The sequence below is a fragment of the Bos indicus x Bos taurus genome, chromosome 19 (assembly GCF_003369695.1).
Source record: "Bos indicus x Bos taurus breed Angus x Brahman F1 hybrid chromosome 19, Bos_hybrid_MaternalHap_v2.0, whole genome shotgun sequence".
NCBI classification, from domain to species: Eukaryota; Metazoa; Chordata; class Mammalia; order Artiodactyla; family Bovidae; genus Bos; species Bos indicus x Bos taurus.
Window position 1 is genome coordinate 53,824,120 of NC_040094.1, and position 8,743 is coordinate 53,832,862.

Below are 8,743 nucleotides of genomic sequence, written 5' to 3' on the forward strand. Positions count from 1 at the left end.
CTCCCCAACCCCAGCCAAGCTCCAGACTCTGCCTTGGTGGACGTCCATGCCCTCCCCAACACACCCCGGCCTGGGGCAAGGAGCGGCTGGACTCGGGCTAGCGACACTTGGGGCCAGGGCCTGGAGTGGAACAGCAACGCGGGCTGGCGGCAGGGGCAGGTGGCTGCGGGTGTCCGGGACAGGTCGGGGAGGGGGCAGGAAGAAGGCGCGCGAACTCCCCCACGGGATCCTGGGGTGCGGAAAGACTCGGGCGGCAACGGCGGGCCGCCACTGGCTCTGCATTCGGCCTCCAAGCTGGGGGCGAGCGCTCGAGCCCAGCCCGCCTCGCAGGGCCCGGAGGGTGGCCGAGGGCAGGGTTGCGCGACCGGAGAAGGAGACACAGGCACATTGATTTGTTAGCGGGATGGGGCTGGCGGCAGCGGGGGGAGGCCGTTGCCATGGAGACCGAGGGTCGGGTGTGCAACCCGGGGGGAGGGGGCCGGGTGGGAACGCTGGCGAGGGGCGCGTCGCCGGCACTAGGGGGTTCGGGCGCGGCCCGCGGCGCCCCAGCACCTGTGCATTGTGCATTGTGCGGCGCGGGCGGCGGCGGGGGGAGGGAACGACGCGAGTCCTGGCGGTGGGGGTGGGGCGGGCTGGGGGTCGCCCAGGGGGCGGGGCCTAGCTGACACCGCCACCAGGGTTCCAGCGAGAGCTGTGGGGGACGCTGAGCACCGGGGGGACATCTTAGCGGCGGGGGAGGGGGCCCCGGTGGGGACCGAGGGTGGACGGCCCCCCTGCCAGCCCGACAGACTGACAGCGGCCGAGCCCGCCTCCACGCTACGCCACTTCCGGCGGCGGCCCCACCCCCCCCTCGCGCTCAGTCTCCGGAGTCGTCTCGGACTCCGCCCCCTGGCGATTGGAACGCGGGTCACGTAGCAACGCGGGGGAGAAAGCGAGAGGGGCGTGGCCCGGAGTTCGCCCAATCAGAGCGCGGGAGAGCTGGCTCTGGCCGCTCGGCTTTAGCAACGTCGTTAGCAACACGTGGGGCGGGAGGAAGCGCGGGGCAAGAGGGGAGGAGGGAGCTGGGCGAGGGAGGGGGCGGGGAGGGAGCGAGCGCGCGGGAGGGGGAGGAGAACTGACGTCAGCGGGAGAGTATTATGGTCTGTCGTGCGCTGGCTGCTGCTTTTCTGCTCCTGGAAGCGGCCAAGGGGGGAAGCGCCGAGTCAACATGGAGCTTTCAGCGGTGGGGGAGCGGGTGTTCGCGGCCGAAGCCCTCCTGAAGCGGCGCATCCGGAAAGTAGGTGCCCCCGGGCCTTGGGCCGAGCCCTCCCCTCCCGGCCCGGGTTCCCTCCCCCTGCTGCAACCCAGCTTCCCTTCCCCCAGGTCCCAGCAGCGGCCGCGGCCGTGGCGGCGGCTCTGAGCCCAAGCGCTTTCCTTAGACTTGCAGCGATGCACAGATTGCATGGGTGGGGGGCGGGGTGGGGGGAATGAATGCCGGTGCATGCACTATGTGCAGCGTTTCGTGCAGGGGGTTATGCAGCGGACGCGTGCCTTTTCGCGGTGGGATTTAGCGCATTCATTCGGTGCATGCATTTTTTGCATGTATTTCTCGTGTCCCCGTCATGCATTTTTCCCCTTGCACACACAATTTCCTTTTTGCATCTTCAGGGACGCATGGAATACCTCGTGAAATGGAAGGGCTGGTCGCAGAAGTAAGTAGGTTCTGTGCAATTCTCAACCCCAGACTGTTATTCCGGAGCTTTCTTTCTTCCTCTTTTTCCCTTTACATTGAAATACAATACAATGCAACAAGAAAAGTTACAGACATACACATGCACACCCGCGGTTCTTTCTCTGCTCCCTGGACTGACGCCCACTTCTTCCTGATTTCCTTTAGGTACAGCACATGGGAACCCGAAGAAAACATCCTGGATGCTCGCCTGCTCGCAGCCTTTGAGGAAAGGTACAGGCCCTTCCAGGCTTCAGCTTCTCACTTAGAAACACGAAGGGTGGCTCCTGTCCAGCCTCAACTGGAGGCGCACTTGGTTTCTTCACTCACGCACCCCTTTCCCCCCTTCTTTCTTTCTGCAGGGAGCGAGAGATGGAGCTGTATGGCCCCAAAAAACGAGGACCCAAACCCAAAACCTTTCTGCTCAAGGTAGGGTGACAGTGTCCAATGGTGGGCAGTAGTGTTCTTGTGTCAGTTTGTGGGAAGCAGGCCATGAGGGGTTATGAACCATTGGGGTGTGCTGTTTGTAATCTAGGAGGGAGTCCCTAGACAGGCTGTCACCGAGTCACTTCACCGCTAAGGGTATCTGAGGGGAGGGGCTTAGCCAAACTAGAATTCCTTTATCAGACCCCCTCAACCATCTAAAATAGACATAATCAACTACAAGAAAGGTACTTGGTACAAATGACTGCTTCCAGACAAATCTTCTACCCCTTTGCTTCCAGACAAACTGATACCCCTATGCTTCACCCCTACCTATATGGGAATTCCAAGGCATCAGAGGGTGAAGCTGGGAGGCTGGGGCTGGAAGAGCGATGGGGGAGGTGGGGGCGGGGCAAGGGCCCTGCTGGGTTCTTGACACTATCCTCTCTTCCTGAAGGCCCAGGCCAAGGCAAAGGCCAAAACATACGAGTTCCGAAGTGACTCAGCCCGAGGCATTCGGATCCCCTACCCAGGCCGCTCACCCCAAGAACTGGCCTCTACTTCCCGGTCCCGTGAGGGCCTTCGGAACATGGGTCTTTCCCCACCGGGAAGCAGCAGCAGCACCAGCAGCACCTGCCGAGTGGAGCCCTCTCGGGACCGCGAGCGCGACCGGGAGCGAGAGAGGGAGAGGGAACGAGAGCGGGAGCGTGAACGGGGCACCAGCCGTGCAGATGACAAACCCAGCTCGCCAGGTGACAGCTCCAAGAAGCGAGGTCCCAAGCCCCGGAAAGAGCTCCTAGACCCCTCACAAAGGCCCTTGGGAGAACCCAGTGATGGCCTCGGAGATTACCTCAAGGGCAGGAAGCTGGACGACACTGCTTCCGGGGCAGGAAAGTTCCCAGCTGGCCACAGCGTGATCCAGCTGGCTCGAAGGCAGGACTCGGACCTGGCCCAGTGTGGTGTGGCCAGCCCTAGCCCCGCTGAGGCCACAGGCAAGCTGGCTGTGGACACCTTTCCGGCCAGGGTCATAAAGCACAGGGCTGCCTTCCTGGAGGCCAAAGGCCAGGGCACCCTGGACCCTGGTGGCCCCCGGGTCAGGCACGGCTCAGGCACCCCTGGCTCTGTGGGGGGCTTGTATCGGGACATGGGGGCGCAAGGGGGAAGGCCCTCCCTCATCGCCAGAATCCCAGTGGCCAGAATCCTGGGGGACCCAGAGGAAGAATCCTGGAGCCCCTCTCTGACCAACCTGGAGAAGGTGGTGGTCACCGACGTGACCTCAAACTTTTTGACCGTCACCATTAAGGAAAGTAACACGGACCAAGGGTTTTTTAAAGAGAAAAGATGAATATCTGGGTGGGTGGTCCCAAGACCAGGGAGCAGGAGAGAGAGAGTGCAAACTTGGCATAATGCTTTTTATTTCTGGGTGGGGAGGCGGCCTTCTGGCTGGCCCTGTCCCTTCCCTACCTTCACACAACCCCTTTCCTTTCGTCCCTCCCCCCTCAGTTTTGGTTGGAAAGATTATCTCTAGAGTTATATTTTCTATTAGATGTAAATATGTTATTTAAGAAAAAATATCTAAATATATATATTTCAACTCTTGAAGTTGTTTTATTTAAACAAGGAGAGAGAGAGACTCAGTGTGGTTTAGTTGGGGAAGGCAGGCTGAGTTGGGGCAGGAGGGGTCTGACAGCCACCCAGGGCAGTAGGGAGGATGAAGACCTGGGCACTTGGCCTCTGATGGTGTCTGGAGGGACTCAGCCAGCCCACCTCACCCCTCCTCCTTTTTCCCACAGCCCCAGGGCAGACCCCTGGAACCAAGGCAGGACCCGGATTTTTTCCTCTCTTCCCATTGGTTGGCCAGGCCAACAAAAGATTGGTTCCCCAATCAGAAAGGGAGGAGGTGGGGTCAGTCTTTTTCCTTTTTTTTTTTTTTTTTGGTGGTTGTTGTTTTAAGATTAAGAAATCTGTTGGGGGAAAAGCAAAGTATTAACTGGAGTAATTTTTTTGTGTGTGAAGTTGAAGGTAAAAAGTTGCGGGTGGGTGGGGAGCAGCAGAGTCCCCCCAGGACCACACCAGGAAAAAGCACTTTACGGGAGATGTGTGTGTTGTACACGCAGATCGGATCGTAGGTATGTCATGTGGACAAAACCTCCCAGTTCCCTCGATTCCTTTCCTTACTTCACAGAAAGAAAAGAAATCCAGCGAATCTGTTTACATTCCCGAAATGCCAGGATAAATTGGGAGGATTGCATGTCGGTGCCCAGAGTTCGAGACAGTTGCTGTTTTACGAGAGAAATGTTCGGGGGTGGACTTTTCTTTTTCGCGTCTTCTAGCTTCGCCAGGAGAGACGGTGACCCCCATCTCCCAGGAAGATTGGACTAGTCCCCCTCCCTCGGGGAGGGCGGGCCGCCCCCTCCCAGGAGAACGCCCGGCCGGACAGGCCCACCCAGAGGGACCCACGGGGGTGGGGGGCGGCTGGGAGCGGAGGCTTAGCACCCAGGCCCTGGTCGCAGCTCGGCTGGGAGTGCGGTGAAGGTCTGGGCTCCAGCTCGGAGCTGGGCAGGACTGGCACCCCGGCAGCTTCGGCGGGGCCAGGGAAGGAGGGGCGAGGGGAGGTTTCCATCCAAGAGAGCGCATCAGAACTTTTCCTTTTTCCTTTTTTTTTCCCCCCCTTTCTTAAAAGCAAAAGCTATAATTTATAGGCCTTTTCGATTCGCGGAGTGTTCTCTATTTGAACTCGACATTCAAACTCCGCCAGAGGGGGAGGGAGGAGAGGGGAGCTGGAGAAGAGACGGCCGGCGCGGCTGGGGAGGCCTGCGCGCGGCGGCGGGTCCCTGGACGCCCCCGCCCCGGCCGACTCGTGACCACGCTGTGTTCCAAGGACGCAGGACGCGCGCCCCTCTTTTGACTCAAAAGCACAAATCTGCCCCCCTCACATCCCGGTCCCTTCGAGGACTGGTCCTGCGGCCTCCTCGCCCTCCCCCACCCTTAAAGGGCCAGAGGGAATCTAACTTCCCATTGCTAGTGGAGGGAGGGGCGAGGGGGCCCGGCGCTTTGGGAGGAAGCACAGACTCCCGGCGGTACAGGCGGGGAGCCGGGACTGAGGGGGAAACTTCTCAATCCTGGGGGGATTTGGCGGGGACCCCCGCCTGGTTTCTCTTCTGCACTCCCCGTATTCCTACTCCCTCTTCGCAGCCTCTCCTCCAGACTTTCTTGCCTTTGAAGTGAGGGGGTAAAAAAGAGGAAGACGGAGTACTACAGGATTTTTCTTTTTTAATTATCAAATTGCGCCTATAAAAAGCCCGTGGAATGGGGATTTTTATCTGCTCACATTTGTAAAACTGGTATTTTAGACTTTGTATAAAGAAGCGCCGTTGATCAAGTGTATCTATTTAAATGTCGACGCTATTTTCAGATGAAACTTCATTGAAGGGACATGTCTGTTACCGAGTGGACGGTCATTCCAGGACCAATGTCTTTACCTGGCTGCCGCCTTCCCTCCCTCCTTTCCTGCCTTCACCCTCATCTCCCTCCCTCGGGGCTGACTTTGCCTCTTCCCTCCGACCTTCCCCTGCCCTGGTTTGCCCCACCGCCTATCTGTCCTGTCTTCTGTCCGTGGCCGTCTGCGTGTCTCCTTTGCTCGCTCTTGCGACGCTGACCTGGGGGTGGGTGGGCAGGGCAGGGGCCGCGGGGCTGGGCGTCTGCAACCGCGCGAGATGTGCGGGTGTTGGGTTTATTTAATTCTAAGATTTGTACAAATCTCGAATCGATCTCCGCCTCAGCTCGAGTGAAGCTTGGCACGTATCTTCTGCGGTTGTGAATGTCTGTATCCAATACCGCTTTTTACGTGTTTAAATATATACTTTGTAAATAGAGACGTGTTTCGGATTTTATTCCTTTTTTCCGGCCCTCGAGAAGAGGGAACAGGCGCCCCGGGAGGAGAGGACCCTTCCCTCCTCGCTCATGACCCATCCCACCCGCCTCTCTCGCCCCTATCGGCCCTGGACGATTCTGTTTCCAGTAGGCCATTCCCCAGCTGGGGGGATGCCAATCAGGCGGGGCAGAAGGGTAGGGTTGGGAGGGAGCGGTAAGTGACTTTTCTTAGCCTCCTAAAGGGGAAGGTCCTGGCTTTCCTCACCTACGGACTGCACTTCTCTGCGGTCTGGGCAGAACTCGGGGATCCCGGGGAGATGGGCGCGACCTCTGGGTTCCCATTTCTCCTGGCGGGACTCCCTCGGCGCACCCCACCCCCAGGCCTGATGTCCGGGTCCCTGACGCCCCGCGCCTCGGTGCCACGCTGCTCCGGCTTCCCCACCTGCTCACCAGTGCTGTCCTGGGACCCGCCCCCCAGGCCCACCTAGCCTCGCCAGCGCTCCCCGAATTGCAGCTCCTCGCGCCTATTGATTGAGGAATTGAGTTCGCGGGTATTGCTAGGCAACTGGCTGCTCCGAGCCGGCGCAGAGCGCGCTGATGTGATTAGTGAACCCAGAGCTGCCGAGGCGCAGCCCCGCGCCCCCCGCCCCCGCCAACATCCCCCTAGCCTCTCAGTCCCTGGTCTGGGGGAGCAACACCTCCAACTCTGGGAGAGAAATGGTTCGGGGTAGCGCAGAACACAGGGTGCGGTGGGGGGTCCTCAGATTTTCCTGGCCGAAGACTTTGCAGCAATGGGGTGAGGTCGTGAAGCCTGCACAGGAGAGCCGCCTTCGGGACCCCAAAAGGGCCACCGCACTGAGCGCAGTTTCACCCCGCCCCGCCCCAGAGACCTAGCAGACGTCGCCACCAGGAAAAGCAAGCGCGAATCTAGGCGCACTTGGCAGAACTGGAAGGGCTGTGGGCACGGGTAGGCTGGCGCATCTCCTATTCTTGCCCATTGAGTCGGTGACCCCGCGTCTGGCGGAGCTCTCCCGCCTTCTTCCTCTAGTCTGTGGCCTGTATGTGGACCTGGGACGGAGGGAGAGGCCAGGCACCTGGCTTTGGGGCCGTGGGCCAGCCTTCCGACGTGAGGGGCTGGGCTGGTGGGCAGAGTCAGAGGGTGGGGAGTGGAGTGCAGTGGCTTGGGGAGGATTGCAGCGGGGGGCCAGCCCCCAGGCCGTGGCCCCGTCTCTCCACAGAGACTCTCTCCCGCATTGGGTAGCCTAGTGGGCTCGTGCTTTGGAAGACAGGGAGATGGGAGGGCCCCGACTCTGCCCCCTTTCCCCGGCTGTCTGGCCACCACCAGCCTTGGCCTTAATCTGGTGCTTTTCCGGCGGGTTTCCATAACGTGGGCAGATGCTCTGGGAAAGACACCAGGTGTGGAGGCCTGGGCCTGTGGTGCTGCCTGGGGCTGAGGCATGCCTCTGCCTCCAAAGGGCAGGGCCATCTACTGCTGCCGCAGCCAGCAGGGAGCTTGGCCCAGCACACATACTGGTTGAACTGGAATCTTTATGGGTCTTTAGAGAGAGAGCATTGGGTTGGTGGGTTTTTTTTGGGGGGTCCCCCCTTTGATGCTTAACAGTACAGATACTAGTCGAGGCCCTGGGCTGTGTGCGGGAAACTCAATAGTGAACAGGCCTGCCCCAGGATTGGGGGTGGGGGGCTCATATTCTTTTCCCATCTTCTCACCCAGAGTCCCCCAGGGCCAGAGGGGGCCTGGAATCCAACAGGGGTTCGAGTTGGGGGCGTCTTAGTGCTTGATCAGGCCCAACCTCCAGCCTTTGGACCCTGGACAGGAGGAAAGGGGCTTGGGGCTGGGGCTTACTTCCTAAAAATTTGGAGACTGTTGGGTGTGTGTGTGTTTCAGAGCAATTGTGTTGCGGGTCGTGCAATTTGGTTCCCTTTGGCAGCTCGGAACCGGGGGTGGGGAATGTCCCTCGCGCGTCCAAAGCGCCAGCGGCCCGATCTTCGCGGGTTGCGCGCGCCCTCTAGAGGCGATGGCCTCAACCCCACTCACTGGCGCTCACCCACTCCCGGCGGCGATGCCTTTCTGAGTCGCGAGGGGAGCAGGAAACGTCTCTCCATCCCAAAAGTACTCTAGAGTGGGCCACCGTGGGCGCCCCCTCCGCGACCTCCCTTCGGCCAGGCCCTCTAGCCACAAAGGTAGGGAAGAAGGTGTCCAGCGGCCGGATCCGCCAGGCACCCTCGTGCTGGATCCAACGGCGCGGGGCTGAGCCCTAGGGAGGCCGCGGGCCGGGCCCTCGGGCCGGGTCGGGCCCCTTGGCAGCCCAACCCATTCTTCTGGGAAGGCGGTGGATTAGGCGATCAGATCAGCAGCGCAGAAACTAACAAAGGCCAGTGTGGGTCAGGGCCCCCCGTACACGTCTGGCTGTCGCTCTGTACAAATGGGCTCGCCACCGGGAGCCGCGCGGGTTGTTACTCCTCTAGCCTGCTCTTTCGTGGCCATCCCCAATCCCTTCTGCTGCCCTCAAAAGCCAGAGGACAGGACGACTAGGGTCATCCCTGTTCACCTTCTCCAAAAGAAAGCAACGCCGGCCTCCGAAGGCACAACAAAAGAAAACATGCCAGTAGCCTTCCCCGCAAGAATGATTTCAAATTCGCAGGCCTTTTCTGGAGCCGGCCAGAGCTGGGGGAAGAAGCATTTTTGTAGTGCGAATCTCTTCCTGAACTAAAACATTC

At 60.1% G+C, this 8,743-nt stretch overlaps 1 protein-coding gene across 1 annotated transcript; it reads left to right on the forward strand.

Moving 5' to 3' along the window:
* The first annotated feature begins 1,114 nt into the window (after window positions 1-1,114).
* CBX8 (chromobox 8) lies at window positions 1,115-6,006 on the forward strand. Its single transcript, XM_027518157.1, has 5 exons — window positions 1,115-1,276; window positions 1,648-1,691; window positions 1,877-1,942; window positions 2,071-2,137; window positions 2,589-6,006. Exons 1-5 carry the CDS (start codon window positions 1,208-1,210, stop codon window positions 3,474-3,476), a joined length of 1,134 nt encoding a protein of 377 aa, XP_027373958.1. The 5' UTR covers window positions 1,115-1,207; the 3' UTR covers window positions 3,477-6,006.
* Window positions 6,007-8,743: the final 2,737 nt, after the last annotated feature.